Source organism: Talaromyces proteolyticus (assembly GCF_021365285.1).
Source record: "Talaromyces proteolyticus strain PMI_201 chromosome Unknown BGW36scaffold_13, whole genome shotgun sequence".
NCBI lineage: Eukaryota > Fungi > Ascomycota > Eurotiomycetes > Eurotiales > Trichocomaceae > Talaromyces > Talaromyces proteolyticus.
In genome coordinates this window covers 444,074-461,566 of record NW_025764289.1, presented here as the reverse complement: position 1 = coordinate 461,566, position 17,493 = coordinate 444,074, and the positions used below count along the sequence as shown (strand labels likewise).

Below are 17,493 nucleotides of genomic sequence, written 5' to 3'. Positions count from 1 at the left end.
ATGCATTCTGACATATGGTTGACATTTCTGACATATGATAGACATTTCTGACGCACCTTTAGCTACAGATGCTGATAAATGTATTAATAATTACAAATAGTGATACCTAATTCGCACTCATGTTGCATCGTGACATTAAGAATAATACCTAACTCCTAAGTTGTAGCCAATGAATATTCTTCAAGGGCTCCTTCTACAGCTCTTTCTTGTGAAGCCGGCAGCAATGCCTGTTGACCGCTGCAGTGTAAACGGGCCGTTCTCTTATATCTGTTCCTGCAACTATTTGATTCGATCAGTAAATTCCTGCCATATTTCATAGTGATTTTAGTTTCAAGTTTAAGAGTAGGCCTTTGTACAATATTTAAACCCCCTTTACTTTCCTTTTCATCCTATATCCCGTAGATATTGATCTATTTTCCGCACTTTAAAAGCAAACTTCTCCGCAGTCCTGATTTCTAAAAACGCCAAATAATACATACCGAACATGTCCACGGTCGTTTTGATTAGCGGTGCTAATCGGGGTTTGGGCAAAGGCCTCCTTGAGCGCTATCTGAGGCTCGCGAATCATACCATTATCGCCGCCAACCGTAACCCAGATCATCCAACCTCCAAGGACCTTTTCAATCTCCCTAAAGCCGAGGGTACCGAACTGATCGTTGTCAAACTCGATGCTCGCGTATGGCAGGATGCCTTTGACGCTATCAAATCGCTTGGAAGTCAGGGCATCGACCATATAGATATTGTCGTCGCTAATGCTGGTGTGGCATATGTCTGGCCAACAGTCGCTGAGGTCAAGCTTGAAGACATTATCGGCCACTTCGAACCTAATACATACGGCGTTGTGGCGCTGTACCAGGCCGTACGGCCGCTGCTCCAGAAGTCAAAGCGAGAGCCCATTTATTCAATCATGGGCACGACGGCTGGTAGTCTCAAGTAAGTGCATGCCCTTGCATATGCTTCCCATCAAATGCATTCATCAGTGCTAAGCAAGCATACAGCTCCCAACCCAAGCTTCAAAACTCTTGTTACGGTCCGTCCAAAGCGGCCGTGGCATGGTACAGTATTCGTATTAACGAGGAGGATAGCTGGTTACACTCCTTCTCTCTAGTACCCGGCTTTGTACATACCGACATGGGCGATATTGGGGCCGCAGCCCTTGGTATCGACAAGGCGACCCAGGATCAAATAATGATCGGCCTTGATGAGTCGTGTGACGGTATGATGGAGGTGCTTACCGAAACAACAAAGGAGAAGCACGGCGGAAAGTTGGTTATGTACAATGGAGAGACCATCGATTGGTAGTTTGCCACCCAGAGTAGATCGCGACTCGTCCTTGAGGAGAAAGATCGTAGGACGAAATCGTAACATACATAGATGCACAACAAACATTTGAAATCTTTCTTTTAAAAGGCAAAAAGAAATATCGGCAAAATCTCTCAGAATGAAATGTCTATGTGTATGTAGGTTCGAATGAGAAGTATAACTATAAGTCAATTTCTCGAACAACTCTATCTTGATGGGCTACTAAGCAATCTCTCCGCACACTCGACTTCACTGCTAGATATCACGCCAAGGAGCTCCTTTGCGTATGCAGCTGCTGTTGCTGCGGCATAGCCTTGCCACTTCTTATTCTTATGTGAATCTGAATAGTCACAGATACCCCGGATCACGAGACATGGGAAAGAATCAACCAGCCCAGCGGCTTCCATTTCGAAGCAGAGCACATTGAGGTCCTTTCGTAGTCGGTCTCGCGTTGCCCCATGCCTCATGACCTGGTCTCCAGACGCAATAGGGCCGTAATGGATGTGCGGAATTAGGGAGTCCCGGGGTTTTCGATGGACTAGTTTCGTCGGGTCACATTGTTGACAGGATTCTTTATCATCTTCGTCGTGGTGATCATAATCGCACTGGAAAAGCGCGTCATATTCTACACCGGGGTGAGAAAATTCGACGTTCCAAAACGGATATCGCGTTTCCATTTCATTCAGGTGGGTTTCCAACATCGGTTTCCTGAGATAGTGATTCGCCTTTAAGCTCGAAACAGCTGTGAGGAGCACGTCAGGAGATCTATTCAAGGATTTTGTGAGGACGAATTTCCCGTCCCGAATCGTTTTGCCAAAGTCGTATTGGACTACACCTTGAATGGACCCATAGGATTCTGCAACTACGACATCCCCTAATCGAACATCTTTGGAGCCAGGTACTCCGCCACCAATTCCAACCAGAAGGCCGAACCTCAGCGATTTGAAGGTATACAGCATGTGGTCAGCCACTCTGGCAGCAGCAACAGTTCCTATTATATTGGCGGGAAGACACGCTATGACGACATTGTGCACCCCCATTCGTCCTAGGGTATAGCTGTTTTTATCAGAAGGATTCTGCGGTAGAGGTGGATGTGTCTCATCGAGCATTGCCTTTGCTGCAGCCATTTCCTTTGGTAGTGCGCATATCCATCCAACTGTATAATTCTCGTGGCTTAGAGAATACAAAAGTGACCCTTGACTTGAGGAACTTCGGGTTCTGTTTAGCTTCTCACGGAACTGGGGAGCGTATTGGTTGCGACCCATAATAGTTTCATGGTTGCCATAGCCGGTATTGCACACCAAAAAGCCTAATTGTACCTTGGCTGTACTGCATATACTTTTCGGCTGATTGATGGGACCTTGGATGAGGTTTGTGGAATTCTCTTGATTGATTCTTATCTGCCCCCAGCTCCCAAGATCCAAGGTTTGGGCAACTTCATCTAGGTTATCGATTGAAACGGTGTTACTGAAACCTTGGTCCAATTCATCTTCAAGAGGCTGCACTATATCTTCATAAATCAGACGCCTTAACCCATCTTCAGCCAACTCCTCATCATTCTGATCGATCCCTATATTTGGGTCGAGGCACCTGTCGACTGCTTCACGGTAATTGTCCGGAAATTCTGCTCGAAATTTCTCGAAGACCGCAGCAGCAACAGCATATCTGGTATTTTCATCGACTTGACTCCAGTTGTCAAGTTCCATTCCAGCCTGTTCAGCCAGCGATTGGATTGGCTGTATCATATATAACTCCATGAGCATTATAGCTAGCATGACAATATTCGGATAGGGATGAGATGGAAAGTCATCCGGGTCAATTTCATCATCTAGGTCACCGGCCTCTATCAAAGCTTCCTCGGAGCTGTGGACCATCTCCATAAGGTCTGTGTGAATATATGGCTTCAACGGAATGGCACTCGAGGTACGGAAAAATAAAATATTGGAAGCGTTGAAACGAGACCGCAGTAACCAAGGAGTTCCGTGAAGGTGAAGAATAGCGTAAGCTAGCAAAACAGCTAGGACACGTTTCACCTTTTCGGTTAGACTGGCTGGGCGAGATATTATAATGTCTTCAAGAGAGAGCGGAGGGTCTGAACGGCTGATGGGAAACACGCTCATACAAGATTGATCTTTCCACAGTCGGCCGTCTTCAACGGCTAGGTTGAGACGCATTGAAGGCTTTGACTTGCTTTTCTCAATCTGTTCACACAATCGCTCTACAGCTAAACGACGACGGTGGTTTCGCTGCTTTCCACTGGACGAACCACACTGATCGGCGAATTTGATGCTTGCCTTCTTCTTTTGCATCTCTTGATTGGCGAGAACTGCTAGAATCTGCGTTTCTTGCCATGACTGACCAGTCAGATTAAGCGTAACGAATGTTTCAAAAGCATAATTGTCCTCCACAGTCTTACGATACGTCGCTAGTCGGAGTCTAGCCGCATAATCGTGGCTATGGATGGAGGAGCATGCATTTGAAGATGCGATTAATGCCTGATATACCGAACTCGCCACAGAAGATGCGGAAGCTATCGCATTTCTTCTTTTTTTCCGCGGTGCACGATAGTCATCCGCCGCATCTGTAAGTGTCTCGGGATAATGGGAGCGGAGCATGTCAACAGCGCCTCGAAGCACTAATATCATCTCATCTCGTATATCCTGGGAACCAAAATCTAAACACTGCCCAATATTTAGCATCTTCTCTTGCAGAGCCCTAGGCAAGTCCCAGTAATATTTCAAAGTCGTTAATCGAGGAAATGGGTCGGAAGATGATAGGGTTGTCTCATGGTCCGGTAAAACAGAGTGCCGTAAGAAGCAGGAAAGTCTTTTGAGTATTGAACGAGATAGGGATTGAACGCCGGATATGGCTCCATCTTGCTGTACTGGAGCAATGAGCTCTGTTAGAAGTAGATTATATGCGTTTAAATGGACATAGAATTTGCGCAGTTCGTGATCGCTTTCAGTATCCTCCAAAAAGTCGACTATTTCTCGGAAAATGCGGGTGATGTTTAACAGGAGGTCGATCTATTGAAATATCAGGCAATAAGCAGGCAGATTTGGTTCAGTTATTGGAAACAGATGCTACCTGAGAATAAGAACTATGCCCTGTCAGGCTGCACGCTACGTGTGACGACTGCGCGGGTGCTTTGCTAGCGAGGCTTGTTGACACAGCTGTTTGCATGTCGATATCGGCTGCTCGTGACCCATGGGTATTATTTTATTGTTGGAATTAGTAATAGTAATAAAGATGACTAGGATCAAGTCTCATTGAGAGAGTGAACAGCTGAATACAAATGCGAAATTCCAGAGTTGAACGATGGGCTGCAACTAGCTAGTGCGGGGTCGATGAGGCTCCTTCAGCCTCGTCAGGCTTCGTCATCCACAACTAGCGAGAAAGTGCATGGTTGTCTCTCATGGATATCTCACAGACCCGATGGGTTTATAGAAAGTCGAAAAAATTGGCCACTGAATATGGAGACCGGGAAGCAGGACCCAACGATCGCTGACACTGCGCGAGCGTGTCTGGAATCTTTCAACCAGTGTTTGGAGATTTTCGCCATTCTTCCTCCCAAGCAGCAGTCGGCAATCGAGGATCAACTAGGTAGATTCTCGATATGGACGGCCAATATTGGTGTTTTCGCACCCTTTCGAGCTTCTCTCGACTATCGCCTTCGGGGCGTCTCTGATGTACAACGATTAGTGCGCGGACTTCTTCGAACGCTGAATGAACATGTTGAACAATGTAAGAAGTCTATGATAGTTTTCATCTTAAATAGCCATCTAACCACTTTGTTTGATAATGGCAGACTTATCATACCTCGAGCCATCGAACCAAAATGGGAACGCGCATCCTGTGGAAGATAGCAGACTTGGTACCGTGATTGACAATATGTCAGAAGAAATCAGCTTGTTGCATCAGCTGTCGAATACTATTCGCAAGGCGAGTAGCGAAAGGAATAATCTGAAAGCTGCAACTTCCTTTATAATCTACGACGAAGAGGGTAATGACCTCGGCCCAATATTTGTAGGGCTTTTTGCACTGGAGATTATCCAGCGTAGGTTTCCAGACTGTGAAGAGAAAATTAAAAGGCGATTGGCAGACGCAATGTTACTCCGCCGGAAGCGAATTCTGTATCGACGCTCACGCTACGGAAAAGCTACATCGAGAAATGTTACATCTGCACCGCGAAAAATTAAACCAAACACCGAAAAGGCAGCAGCCAGTGGTATCCAGAGCACACCAGATCAGATGGGAGAGCGGCATCCTGATCGTTCTTACGTAAAGGCACAGCCAAGCATTGCTGGATCCCGAGCAATCACTGCGACCACTCTTAACATAGAGCAGTGGAAGAAAGCGTCCTCCCCATCCGTTGTTAGTAAATCGAGAACCATCCAGTTGAGCAATCATGAGCATCTTGAGTTTCCTCCAGCACCAAAGAGGTCTATATTACAGAAATTAAAGTACCTTAAAGAGCAGCATTATATGAAACATGAAGAACGTCTCAAATCACTCCCAAACTATCTTCTCTATATACAAGACGTTGGCCAGCCGGCCTTGGATGAGGATGCATTTTCTACATTACGAAACAGCATATCAGACTTGCAAGTTGAATTATTCGAAGAAATTGAAAACGATCGGGTTGCATGCTGCAAGGGAAGCATGGAAGTTGTTTGTCCTTATTGTTGTTGCGCTCTGTCGAGCGCGACAGTCATGAATAATCGTTTATGGATGTGAGTTCTATCCATTTTGCTCTAGTGTTTATAGATTTCTCTATGAGAGCATCTACTAAGCAAATTTCAATCTTTAATAGAGATCATGTTAAACACGATCTCGACCCATATCTGTGTTTATTCGAAGATTGTGACAATTCCGATACTTTATACAATCACAGCGAGGACTGGCTAAAACACATGCGCCAGCACAAATTGCGATGGCGTTGTACAGCAAAATCCCATGGTGTTCTCGTATTTAACGACCAAAATGAGTATGAGGAACATATGACCACAAATCATAAAAGTACCAGGTCCCAACTCTCGATTATAGCAGCTCGAAGTAGTCGATCATCTGGCCCTATTTTTGAATCATGCCCACTGTGCGGAGAATCAAACACTAATGGTCCGCTGGAGAATCATGTCGCCAGTCACCTAAGATATCTAGCCTTGAAGTCGCTTCCGTTCCCGGAAGATGGTTTGGATGACAGGGATTCTGATAGTGTAGAATTGGATTCTGATAAATCGGATTTGCGAAGCCGAAGCACTGCTTTCGATGATTCTGATGATCTCTCACACGTTTTTAATATAGATAAACGCCATGTAACCAGTAGTCAACTCAGTGATGACGCGAGAGACCCAGAAAGACGAGACTCGGAGGGCTATGACCGCAACGAATGGGAGTTTCTATCAAAATCCTTTTCCGCCGAAGACTATCGGAATCGAGATCTTATTTTACAATCATTCCTAACGAAATATCAAGAACAACTTCGAAATAGGCCTGAGAGCATTGATAGTGATGGTATAAGCAACACAGACTTGGGTGGGACAGTGAAGATGAAGACTTTGGCAAAGCACCGGAGAAACACAGAGAAGACTACCAAAAAGCGCGATTTGATGGTTATATTTGCTACCACCTCCCACGGTCCTAATGACGAGGTTAAAAAGCCCCATTTTGGAGATGTGAAGGATGTGACCATCAAACCATACCAAGATGAAGATTCTAATCTAGGTGCCAATGAGGTATCAGCTCCGGTGTCTTGTGAGGGAGGAGGTGACGATTCTATTTTCGAAGTATTTAGTGTCGCCGGATTCATTGAAAATGAGTCGGCATTGGATCATACATCCATTAATCAGACAACACAAATATCGCCAATCGAGATGGAGGATCCATCCCAATGGAGTGATGCAGCGGGTGAGATTTCTGAAGATATTGTAGCTGTTGAAGAGAGGTCTGCATTGGACATTTCGACAGATGATAACCTCATTCATGTGCCTCCTGTTGAAATTACCATCGAACCTCCTTCTCCAGCCCAGAGCGTAACTAGCGATGATTCATATGTATCCACTACCAGCGACGATATTATGAACGAAGTGGAATCACACGAATTTTCTAATGTTATACACGAGAACCTCGCTACAGAGTCGGAATCAGGTAGGTCCGGTAACCCTAAATTCTTGGCTTATCCGCAACTTTATATTCATTAACACCCAATCTGTTTCCCCAGACAACCGTGAGACTGAGAATTCTATTAATCACGCCTACGAGCTATGGGAAGAAGACTTTGTGGCACCAGAAGTCTCCACATCGCTATATAGCAGGATCTACCCAGGCATGCATTACCAACAAGCCAGGGCTCGGGCTGATCAGCAGCAACGACAACAACAACAACAACAACAACAACAACAACAACAACAACAACATATCGCCACCATGGATGGTACTCTTGAGAAGCTTTCAACAGAGTCTGAGTCAGATTTCCCTGGTGTGGGAGATAGCGAAGGCGTCAGAGCCTTCCGTAAGTGCAGGTCCGAGGCCTGTGGATACTACAATGAAACAAATGACATCACCTGCCTCCGTTGCGATGCTCCACTTCGGGGAGCTGCTGCTGTTGTTGATTCTACCCTCACCTCTGATCCTAACAGCCAGATATGGCCGCCACCTACCCCAATTGATATTCAACCTACACTTATGTCCAATATAGCAATCCCTCCAAAAAACTCAATAACAGAAGGCCCCCCCCAATTATTTACAATTACACACCCACTACTCATCGTATCAGCCACGCGAAGAAGGGAAGGCGAATGTATGCATGCGAACTTCCTGGCTGTAACAAGCGTTTCACTCGTTCGGAGCATCTTAGCCGCCATAAGCTTCATCATAACCCCGAGGCTTTCTATAGATGCACTTATGAAGGTTGCAAAAAGGTCTTTTATCATTCAGACCTTTTGGCTCGGCATATAGCCAGGCAGTAAGTGTTGTATCTAGCCATTACTAGATTTTCCCTACTAACGAGACATTTAGTGAAGCGGCCATCCAATTAGATACTACTTCCGCCACCGCCTCCTCACCAGTTGCGTCCCTACCTGGAGATATTCAAGGGTTAGCTTTGCCTCCTCTAGGCCGTGGTGTTGATTTGGCAGAAATCACTAGGGGGGTTTCGAATACCTCCCTCACCGACCTCAGCCGTCCTGCCGAAGAACAGGCGCAAAGTGCAAAAGACCTGGAGTACCCAGAAGCAAGGGTTTACTCGGATCAGTATAGTTCTTTTAAAGCTGACAATTCAGACATTCGATATCCCCTGCCTGAATTACCTCCTCCAGACCTTGGCAATGCAGATATCTCATCGATGTGGTCTGCTAATGAAGATGCTATGCTTATAAATGCAATGCGTATATATGTTGGAACCCGGAGGTATGACTGGGACTATGTTAAGAGTGCATTATTTCCGAATAAAACGGCGGATAATTGCCGGAGCAGATACGAGCACCTCATGAGAGAAGGAAAGGTGTAGGGCCGGGGTTAGGAGGGTCTCAAAAAGGTGCCTTTGTCGAAGTCCGAGAGATCTAAAGATTCATCAAAGGAAACCCCGCATAGCAAAAGGCCAAAATATTCAAGGAGCACCTTTTATTTTTGCTGCCAATGCTTGGGATCGAATATGCACGGGGTTTACCTGATGTGCCCTCTATATTACCATCACTATGTTTCCACTATTCTCTATGCCTGGATGAAATGAAGGGTAAAAAGTTTTCAGCTGCCGCTCTTGCCTATTCTCGCCCCAGGGCTTTTTCAAGTTAACAGATGCTATTAGCAAATTATATATCGCAAAAGCGGATTAATCTCTAGTTCTTAGTGCCGCCGGTCCTGTTGAGCATGTCAACCCCTGAAGGGTTTATATTTGGTCGTCGAATTTTCCAATTTAATAGAAAGGCCAATTGCTACGTTTTGCCCCGATAAACCATGTGACTTTTAGAGGAAATTAGCCGGTATACGCCAGAAACATGGCAAATCGGATGAAGGACGATCATGGTGACATCACTGGTTTCATACTAGAAGGAGTGCATAACTCATTTCTGAACAACGTTCTAGATATTACTTGTTTAATCTGAATAAATCAGCATTTCCCGTGTTTCAGAAATTGTATACATCTATCTACTTATTGCTTTCTACGAGATGTCCAACGACCTCCCCACAGTCAACGAAATCAAACGCGCTGTCGTCGCAGGCCAACGTATAACCCCCGAAGATGTCTCGCAAATCGCACAAGCAGAGAATGAGCTTACTGGTAGGGGACCGATCAAAGGCGGACCAGCTGGTTAGTTATCCTCTGAACAAGACAAAAGCACTCGCTGAGCGCTATTCAAGCAACGGCGCATTCGCTCTCATCAAAGCAAATGAACTTTGAAGCGAAACTCGACGAGCTCGCGCACAAGCCGCCATCGCATATCACGCAGGAAGATGCAAGGGAGATGCAGTCTGCTGAGGTATGTAGAGTATATCCCACTTGATGATCGGTGGGGGGATGGTTTGGTTGGGGTCGCTGAGAAGTTACAATATGGTTATAGGGCCGCGCCTTCAACGCACCCCCCGGTGCAGCTAGCGTCTCTGCGCAGGTCCGGTCTCTTGCAGATCGAAACGAGGTGCTGGGATTGCCGGCCGTGCAAGACCCCGGGCCAGTGTATGTGACGAAGGAAGAAGCGAGTGAGGCGCAGGCAACGGAGGCGATGTACACAGTGGGGATGGTGCCGAAGGGTAGTCTGGCGGCACAGATGCAGGTGTGTTTCAAACCTTGGTATTACGCTAGGATGAGGCTGGGCAGGTGCTGATGAGTGTAGAGCGCAGCAGATAAACGAGAAGCGGCGCGCAATGGGGTGCTGTGGGATACGGAGTAGTCGAATTTAATGCTAGAGTTTGACAGGATTGATTGTAGGCGTTTGAAAACTGGAAATTGGGTTGTGTTAGATGTGCATGAATATGCGAGGAGCAGGAATTAGGTCTAGAACACTGTCAGGAATCCGCCCCAGATTCTTTAGTGCGAGAACCATGCGAGTGAATAGTATATGCTATTTACTATTGAGACGTGCAAGCTGATTGCAGGACAAGACGTATATCCTAATAGAGAAAAAGGGTTTTAGCTTGCAGGGATCAGTGCTGCTGGGGCAAACACGGAGTAAATAATATCGCTGCAGGATCACCAGCTAACTACTTAGACTTTATGCAGGTTGCTCCAATGCCCAACATTGTGACAGCATGCTGAAAAGGGGATATAAACTGAGACGGCCGTCTGGGGCCTGGCGAATGCGGTATAGGGAACGATCCTTTCGCCCGCGTACCTGCATGAGTTTGACTCAGAATCCAGCCATAAACACTGTGAGTGGATGAAAAAACGAGAAGCAATTTTCGGGCTGTTTCAACAGGCGCTGATCGACGCCCAGGAAATTGCAACCGAGCATAGGCGCCAGACTACGACAGGTGCAGGAGAAACCGCGAATAGGAAGACGAGAAAAAGAAAAACGAATACGACGAATGCAACGCGCTTGGACCAAAAAGGAATCCTTCTAGAAGGCGTCACGCGGCTGCCGTTGATTGGCTGCAGGGGGATCTCGGGCCTTTTTTAGAACAGCCAACACGTCAGCTGAAGAATGTCTTTATTGATTTACTATTATTATTTAATGCTCACCACTTCTTTTTCTGTTTGTTCTTTTATCTGCTGCTGTTCTTTCAGACTCGATATTGCCTGATCTTACGAGATAATGCCCGTTGTTGAATCATCCTGAAACAACCGTACACGACCTGCTCCTGTTAACGCCGGCGTGGCAGCCTTTGTTTACTAGTATTTATCCCATTCCTCCAGCTTCACCACCAAACCAGTCTCTCATTTCTGTCTTGGCTGTGTTGACGATGCGATAAGCACCATGACCAAACACGTCAAGTTTACCCACATCACCCCGCTACCCTCGCATGTCACCCGCGAGGTCGTCACCACTCTCCTACATGACCACTCGACGATGATCACAGCGAATCCGCTTGTTACGCACCACGGTCGCTGCACTCCTCCACCCCACGCCCTCCCAGACGAACAAGAATCTGCCTGGTACGAGATCACCGACAAAGTCGAGTATGTCCCCGGCACCTCGTTCACCGGCAGCGTCACCTACACGGCCTGCCTACATGATCTTCCCAAGGGCCTCCAATCTCACATCCATGCGCCAATGGGCCTGGAAATCCGAAGCAAATGGCAAGTCCTAGGCTGGATTCCCGGCGAGGAGCGCGAGCCTATCGAGATCGGCGCCGACCAGTACGGTGTGCCCAGAGAAGGGCTCTACCTACGCGAGGACTGCGACTTGAAGTGCAACATCCTGCTACTCCCCATCGTGAAAAGAAACATCAAAAAATCACACAAAACCCTCGTCGATCGCATCATCGAAAGGACGGAACACCTGATGCCACCGCAGCATCAAGCCCTGCAGCGGCCGTCGTCGCTGACGTTTCACCAGCGCACTAACAGTGACCTGGACAGATCAGTAAGCACAACTCTCAGTTCTCGGCCGTCCATGAGCAGTCTTGGAAGTCGACCGATGACGAGAACCACTCCTGATCGAGAAACTCCTGAACCTAGTAACGATGAATATCCCCCCATCATCCCTTCTTTCCACGATTTGTCGCGCACATCCACCCCCACGTCGGTGCCCATGCAGTATAACGAGTGGCTTCAGCGAATTGCGTTTGATTGCCAGATGAATGGATACTCGGTATCGATCTCGGGTGGGACGCAGGAAAACGCGCGGTCATCGCAAGCGTCCCCATTAAACCAGCAGAACCTCAGGTCTAGGGGCCGATCGCAGTCGCCAGGTAGAAAGTTCCTGCCGGATCCGTCAAAATATAAACGATACCTTTCGGAGAATACCCGGCATCGCGCGGGCTCGCCTGCTTCTCTGCCCTCTACTCGATACGCCTCACCAGTGCGGTCGTCGTCGAGGAATACGCGGTATGCCTCGTCGATGTCGTCCAGGATGCCGTCGAGACAGGGGACGCCGGAGCCGGGGGTCGGGATGTGGCCGGCTATTCTTTGATTGTATTGTATATATCTTCATCTGGCGGTTGTATGAATACTTGGTTATTGACGACGGTACGAACTGGTTGGCTACGATTAGCGATTCACGCGGGCGTGATCACATCATTTCTTGTATAATACTATGTTATAGATTTCTAATGTGTACATTCTACCATATAATTTAGATTACAAGCATCAATGGCAAGGAAGTTGAATGCTTGATGAATTTCATTCTTTGCACTGATATCATCACTACCAAAGTATTTGAAGCATAGTTTGAAAATTAAAAAAAATCCCCAAGCTAGTCATAATAAAGAAGATATAAAGTAGTCATGACGAATTATACTCAACCCACGTCTTCATCTTCGCTCGCATATGCTCTCCATACACAACCCCCTCCGCATCATCCTCCTCAACAGACCGCACAACACAGCCCTCACCAGGCTCAAAGAAAAACGGGACACTAAATCGACCAAACTTAGTCCTTGATGCAGCATCATCATCCTCTTCATCCGTTTTCATCACCATCCTCGCTGCCGGCGCACGCACTCGATGCATCGTCGCTACGAATCTACCACCCGACACCCTGGCCATCAAATCCCCAATATTGACGACAATCGACTCGGGGATATATGGCACCGGTACCCACTTCCCCGCCGAGTCTTGCACTTCCAAGCCACCGGTTGAGTCTTGGTGGAGCAGTGTGAGAATGCCGCTGTCTGTGTGTGGCGTGCAGCTGAGTTTGACCGGATCAGATGGTTCGGGGGGTGGTGTGTCAGCATCGAGGGAGATGGGGCTGTCGGAGGGTTTGGTGTGACAAGGTGGATAGTGTAAGAGACGGAGTGTGCTGAGGGAGTGGGTGAGGTATGGTTCGAAGAAGCTGGGAGGTTTGCCTAGGGACATGGCGAGGAGGGAAAGAAGGGCCGAGGAGAGGGATTGCATTTCCGAGTAGAACTGTTCCAGGCGTTGTCGAGAGGAGGTTGGATATGTGTCTTCACTGGGCCAGACGTTTGGTTCGGATAAATCGAATGTCGAGTCCTGGCGAGGTTTGGAGGATGTGGTGATGGCTTGTGAGGAGCCGATTTCGAAGCCTTCTTTGAGATTGTCGGAGGCTTCGGTGGGCTGGGTTGGGAAGTATCTGATGAAGGGGTTAGATGGTGGGTGTCGTATGGGTAGACTGTGGTATTACCCTCTGTATGTGTTGTGGTTTTCTTTGTGAAAGGATTGTTTGGCCAATTTCATCTTCTCTTCTAGTGGGAGATTAAAGAACTCCAAAGCAAGGCCGAAAACATCGGCATGTGTGAAAGTCAACGGCGTATTGACGAGATACGCAAAGCCGGTTGTAGTAAAGACATCGTGAAGCTGGCTGCTCAGCTGCTGCAACTCGGATATAGATGGGCCCGAAGCATTCTGTAAAGGGGCCAAGTCCACGATGGTCAGAGAGGAGAAAATGGTCGACATGGTGAAGCTTGATTGTTGTAACTGTCACATCGGACGGCTTGTACGGGTGTCATCATTCTTATACCCATACCGTGCCCATACTTTAACATCTTGCATCCGGGCTTCTCCGACAGCATACCACCAGGAACACGGCTCATACCATCGTACTGATGAGGGAGTATCTAGCTACAAAGAGTATCTGGTCATGCGTACGATTTCCCAAAAGGAAAATGTAATGTCACATTATGTCATGGATGGGGAAAAAGAAAAAGTCAAATATCACCGCTTGCGGCCCTATTACAGGGTAAACACACGTCAGAAGTCATGCCATAGGCCAATTTATTCCAATCCATTCCCCTCTTCCAAGATATGGCCACTTTTTGGTGCAGACGAGTCTCCGGTCACGTGAGCGGAATTGACCGGCGGCGGTTCCAGGCTGCTTTCGCAGTAGAATCGTACATATGGTGAATCGACAGTGGTCAAATAGATATGTTTGCTTCAATCATGTGGCCAGCGGGCGTAAGAGCGGCGAGGCAATGTCCCAATATTTAGACACGGCCTTCAATTCCGTTTGCAGGAGATATATGCAACGGTCATTCGTGAAGGCTCGATTCTCTGGGAGTCAACCATTGCTCCATATACACCGATAGTATTTGAAGCAGGAGCACATATGGATATCCATCCTGCAAAGTGTTTAGATTCCCTTCCAACCGTCAATATTTGTTTGAATGGCGTCCCAGAGTGGCGCTAGTGATCCACCTACCTAACCCAGCCTCACTCAGCCAAACCCAGTCTAATCCACTATAGCCTGTCGTTGAAATAAGATTGTATGGAACTTTAAGCTCGTCTTCTTGACTGACGTCGTAGATGGTGCCACGGCGTAGGGCAAAGGCACAGGGACTGGTGGTGATAAATGACGCATCGTAAATAAGATCAAAATTTATGGGGCCGGGGATAAGATTGGCGCTAAGCCCGGGATCGTCAACTTTGAACGTTGCGCTGCTCCGCTGCTCCGCTGCTCTCTGCTTCATCGTCGTCCAGGGCGACCTCCTGCGTTTCGCATCAAGCTGCGACATGAGTATGACCGCGAAATCGTAAGTTGGAATATTGTTGAGTGGAGACAAGATTACTGACGCGATCGACAGGGCGCCCTCCATGCGGAGCAAGAAAGCTTGCACAGAGTGTCGCCAGCAGAAGGTGCGTCCAAACAGCAAGACAAGCTTAGACTGACAAGTTCATGCTGACTATTATTTATTTAAGGCCAAATGCGATGCCTACCTCACCCCCAACGAGCCGTGCACGCGCTGTCGCAAGGTCGGCGCGCAATGCGTGATTTCGGAACCCTTCAAACGGGAACACAAGCGCAAGTGAGTCGCAATACTCTGCTCCATGCGTCTCCCTCGCTGACAGGAAAAGACGGCTTTCGGAGCTCCAACATGAAACCGAAGAACTGCGGAAAAAGCTTGTGTCTGGTCGTATTAACACGCTTGCTTCGCCGATTGCAGTTCTGACTACCGCTGCGGAGATGAGCAGGACCCCGGAAAGTCTCAGAGTCTCTACGCCGTCTGGATCCCCTCCACAGCCAACCACACGTCTCGAGAGGAGCCGAATTGTGCCAGCGAACATTCGCCCTGTCCCGGTGCTGTCGGCTGAGTTGCCCATGGTGGAGGGTGAGACGCAGGCGAGGACGCTGAATGGAATCACTGTCGAAGCAGAAGAAATCAACGATCTTTTTCAATTGTCGGTTGGGCGGTTTCTTTGAATGCGAAATTTACACTGACAAGCTACAGGTTTTTTCGCGATTTTGCACCCTTCCTCTCCATCCTCGATCCTACCACGAGCCCTAATTCTTACTATGCGCAGTCGTCGCTGCTTTTCTGGACAGTGCTCGTGGTCTCAAGCAGAAGCTACAGCAAGAACCCTACACTTTTCGCCGCTCTCACACAGCCCGTTACCGACTTGATACTTTTATCCATGTCGTCGAACGCGTCGCCCGTCGCCAAAATCCAGTCGTTAATCCTGATGCTGACGTGGCCATTCCCGAAGGTGGAGGTACTGTTCCCGCTCAGCGGGATGATGCTTCACTTCGCGATGCAGAACGGTCTCCATATCCCAGTGGCCAGTCACGAATTCGCGCGCAACCATGAAAAGTCCAAGCATAAAACGAGTGTTGATACGCAGCGGCGGACAGAGTTATGGGCGCAGTGTGTAGTAGTTTATCAGCGGTATGTGAACGTGTGGAGGTTGGACCTGAGCAGAAGCTTATTATGTATAGGACTTGCTTACAAAAGGGTCAGCCGCCGCGAGCGATGCTGGATCTCGTTCCTGAATCCGGCGCCAAGTTGTGCCAGCAATTACCGCCGGTGTTGACGGTACAGCTTAAGTGTCTTGATATTGCTAGTAAATGTTCTGTGGCGGTCTTTTCGACTGGAGTGCGCAATCCGTCACTAGAGCACGAGCGGTCACTAAATGTTTTATTACGAACATTTGAAAATCAGCTAAAAGATCTTGAAGACTCCTTTCCAGCTAGTAAGTGGGCAATTCATACATTTTCTACAACGCTAATAGCGTAGCTACAAACACACTATACACAACTATTGCCCGTCTTCAAATCCAGGTATTCCACCTCTACAAAGACCTAAGCGCACCACACGACGGCTGTTTCACGATGCTAGCAAAAACGGCATGCTCGGTGATCGACCACGCCAAAATCATCTTCGACAGACCGGAGCTCCATCCTGCGTGTCCCATGTACATCATGAACATCCTGGTCATCGCATGCTCGTGTCTGGTCCGGATGTTGAAGAGCGTTGTTGCGCGAGACCTCGACGTGGAACAGTCCAAATCCTGTCTCTTCACGGGCATTAACCTGCTCAACTGCTTTTCCATCGACCCGCAGGATTTCGCCGCCAAATGCTCAACGGTTGTCAATCAGCTCTATCACAGTCGCAAAGCATTCCGCCGACCGGACGGGACAGAACACTCCACGCTGCGCATTCGCAGTCGCCTGGTCATGTCGCCCACCATTGACTTGGTGTGGTGGTGGCGCGATGAATTTGACTCTGAGGGGAAAGATGAGGAGGATAGTGGTTAGTACTACGTGTCTAATTACGTACAGTGCTACAAACAGTGCTAACTGATTATTTCTAGCTAATAGAGGGGACGTCGACCCCTCTCCCGCCGACGCATTCAACATTGGCTCGGAGTTTGGCTTCCTCGATAATGAGTTCCTCACTGATTTCGAGTGGGCGATGAGCAGTGACTATCTCCTCCCACCAGAACCATACGCCAATATAGAGTGGACGACCACACCGGGTATCTTACCGCCGAGTTGAGTGTACAGTATCGACATGATTAATGTTATTATCTGTCCGACCTGCGGGTCGAATCAAGCAAGCTTCTAGAACCGGGCTGCAGGTCGATCTCGGTTAGAGTGTCATGTACTGTCCGATCGATGCGTGTGACTTGCTTATCATCCAACACCAGACCAATGCCCTTTGCCGCTACTGGATGATATCTCTATTCTCCGGCACAACCCCGCACACTTATCACTAATAGACGCTAGACGTACTCCGTAGACTGTCTTGCTGGACCGAAGATAGCCGTTGTGCATGAGCTCGGGCTCGAGCTCATGGACTCGAAGAGGCAGGCAACAATTCATGATGGTCATTGACGATTGTACGACAAATATGTCTGTTACACGA

General features: G+C 47.9%; 7 protein-coding genes across 7 annotated transcripts; 5 read left to right on the top strand and 2 right to left on the bottom strand.

Moving 5' to 3' along the window:
• Positions 1–484: 484 nt before the first annotated feature.
• On the top strand, positions 485–1,302 carry BGW36DRAFT_364178 (uncharacterized protein; the record flags this gene model as incomplete). The annotated part of the gene is made up of 2 exons (XM_046214531.1): positions 485–933; positions 999–1,302. The coding sequence occupies 2 exons, from the start codon at positions 485–487 to the stop codon at positions 1,300–1,302; spliced, it is 753 nt and encodes a 250-aa protein (XP_046066805.1).
• Positions 1,303–1,508: 206 nt separating this feature from the next.
• On the bottom strand, positions 1,509–4,485 carry BGW36DRAFT_432404 (uncharacterized protein; the record flags this gene model as incomplete). Its single annotated transcript, XM_046221132.1, has 2 exons — positions 1,509–4,328; positions 4,390–4,485. 2 exons carry the CDS (start codon positions 4,483–4,485, stop codon positions 1,509–1,511), a joined length of 2,916 nt encoding a protein of 971 aa, XP_046066804.1.
• A 222-nt stretch (positions 4,486–4,707) lies between these two features.
• BGW36DRAFT_58018 (uncharacterized protein) lies at positions 4,708–8,625 on the top strand. The gene is made up of 5 exons (XM_046222439.1): positions 4,708–5,046; positions 5,111–6,035; positions 6,116–7,449; positions 7,523–8,266; positions 8,320–8,625. Exons 1-4 carry the CDS (start codon positions 4,776–4,778, stop codon positions 8,257–8,259), a joined length of 3,267 nt encoding a protein of 1,088 aa, XP_046066803.1. The 5' UTR covers positions 4,708–4,775; the 3' UTR covers positions 8,260–8,266; positions 8,320–8,625.
• Positions 8,626–9,387: 762 nt separating this feature from the next.
• Positions 9,388–10,392, top strand: BGW36DRAFT_389041 (uncharacterized protein). Its single transcript, XM_046217291.1, has 4 exons — positions 9,388–9,610; positions 9,661–9,779; positions 9,861–10,070; positions 10,131–10,392. The coding sequence occupies exons 1-4, from the start codon at positions 9,469–9,471 to the stop codon at positions 10,185–10,187; spliced, it is 528 nt and encodes a 175-aa protein (XP_046066802.1). The 5' UTR covers positions 9,388–9,468; the 3' UTR covers positions 10,188–10,392.
• Positions 10,393–10,935: 543 nt separating this feature from the next.
• On the top strand, positions 10,936–12,569 carry BGW36DRAFT_389037 (uncharacterized protein). Its single transcript, XM_046217290.1, has one exon. It carries the CDS (start codon positions 11,211–11,213, stop codon positions 12,366–12,368), a length of 1,158 nt encoding a protein of 385 aa, XP_046066801.1. The 5' UTR covers positions 10,936–11,210; the 3' UTR covers positions 12,369–12,569.
• Positions 12,570–12,679: 110 nt separating this feature from the next.
• On the bottom strand, positions 12,680–13,810 carry BGW36DRAFT_306591 (putative gibberellin 20-oxidase; the record flags this gene model as incomplete). Its single annotated transcript, XM_046212164.1, has 2 exons — positions 12,680–13,487; positions 13,539–13,810. 2 exons carry the CDS (start codon positions 13,808–13,810, stop codon positions 12,680–12,682), a joined length of 1,080 nt encoding a protein of 359 aa, XP_046066800.1.
• A 1,053-nt stretch (positions 13,811–14,863) lies between these two features.
• BGW36DRAFT_432398 (putative C6 transcription factor) lies at positions 14,864–17,124 on the top strand (the record flags this gene model as incomplete). Its single annotated transcript, XM_046221131.1, has 8 exons — positions 14,864–14,883; positions 14,935–14,986; positions 15,050–15,156; positions 15,206–15,529; positions 15,580–16,014; positions 16,065–16,318; positions 16,363–16,878; positions 16,940–17,124. 8 exons carry the CDS (start codon positions 14,864–14,866, stop codon positions 17,122–17,124), a joined length of 1,893 nt encoding a protein of 630 aa, XP_046066799.1.
• Between the last annotated feature and the right edge of the window lie 369 nt (positions 17,125–17,493).

Coding starts and splice junctions, on each gene's coding strand:
- BGW36DRAFT_58018 (XM_046222439.1), top strand. CDS start 4,776: ATGGAGACCGGGAAGCAGGACCCAACGATCGCTGACACTGCGCGAGCG. Junction 6,036..6,115: donor ATGAATAATCGTTTATGGAT/GTGAGTTCTATC, acceptor AATCTTTAATAG/AGATCATGTTAAACACGATC. Junction 7,450..7,522: donor CGCTACAGAGTCGGAATCAG/GTAGGTCCGGTA, acceptor CTGTTTCCCCAG/ACAACCGTGAGACTGAGAAT.
- BGW36DRAFT_389041 (XM_046217291.1), top strand. CDS start 9,469: ATGTCCAACGACCTCCCCACAGTCAACGAAATCAAACGCGCTGTCGTC. Junction 9,780..9,860: donor GGGAGATGCAGTCTGCTGAG/GTATGTAGAGTA, acceptor ATATGGTTATAG/GGCCGCGCCTTCAACGCACC. Junction 10,071..10,130: donor GTCTGGCGGCACAGATGCAG/GTGTGTTTCAAA, acceptor TGATGAGTGTAG/AGCGCAGCAGATAAACGAGA.
- BGW36DRAFT_389037 (XM_046217290.1), top strand. CDS start 11,211: ATGACCAAACACGTCAAGTTTACCCACATCACCCCGCTACCCTCGCAT.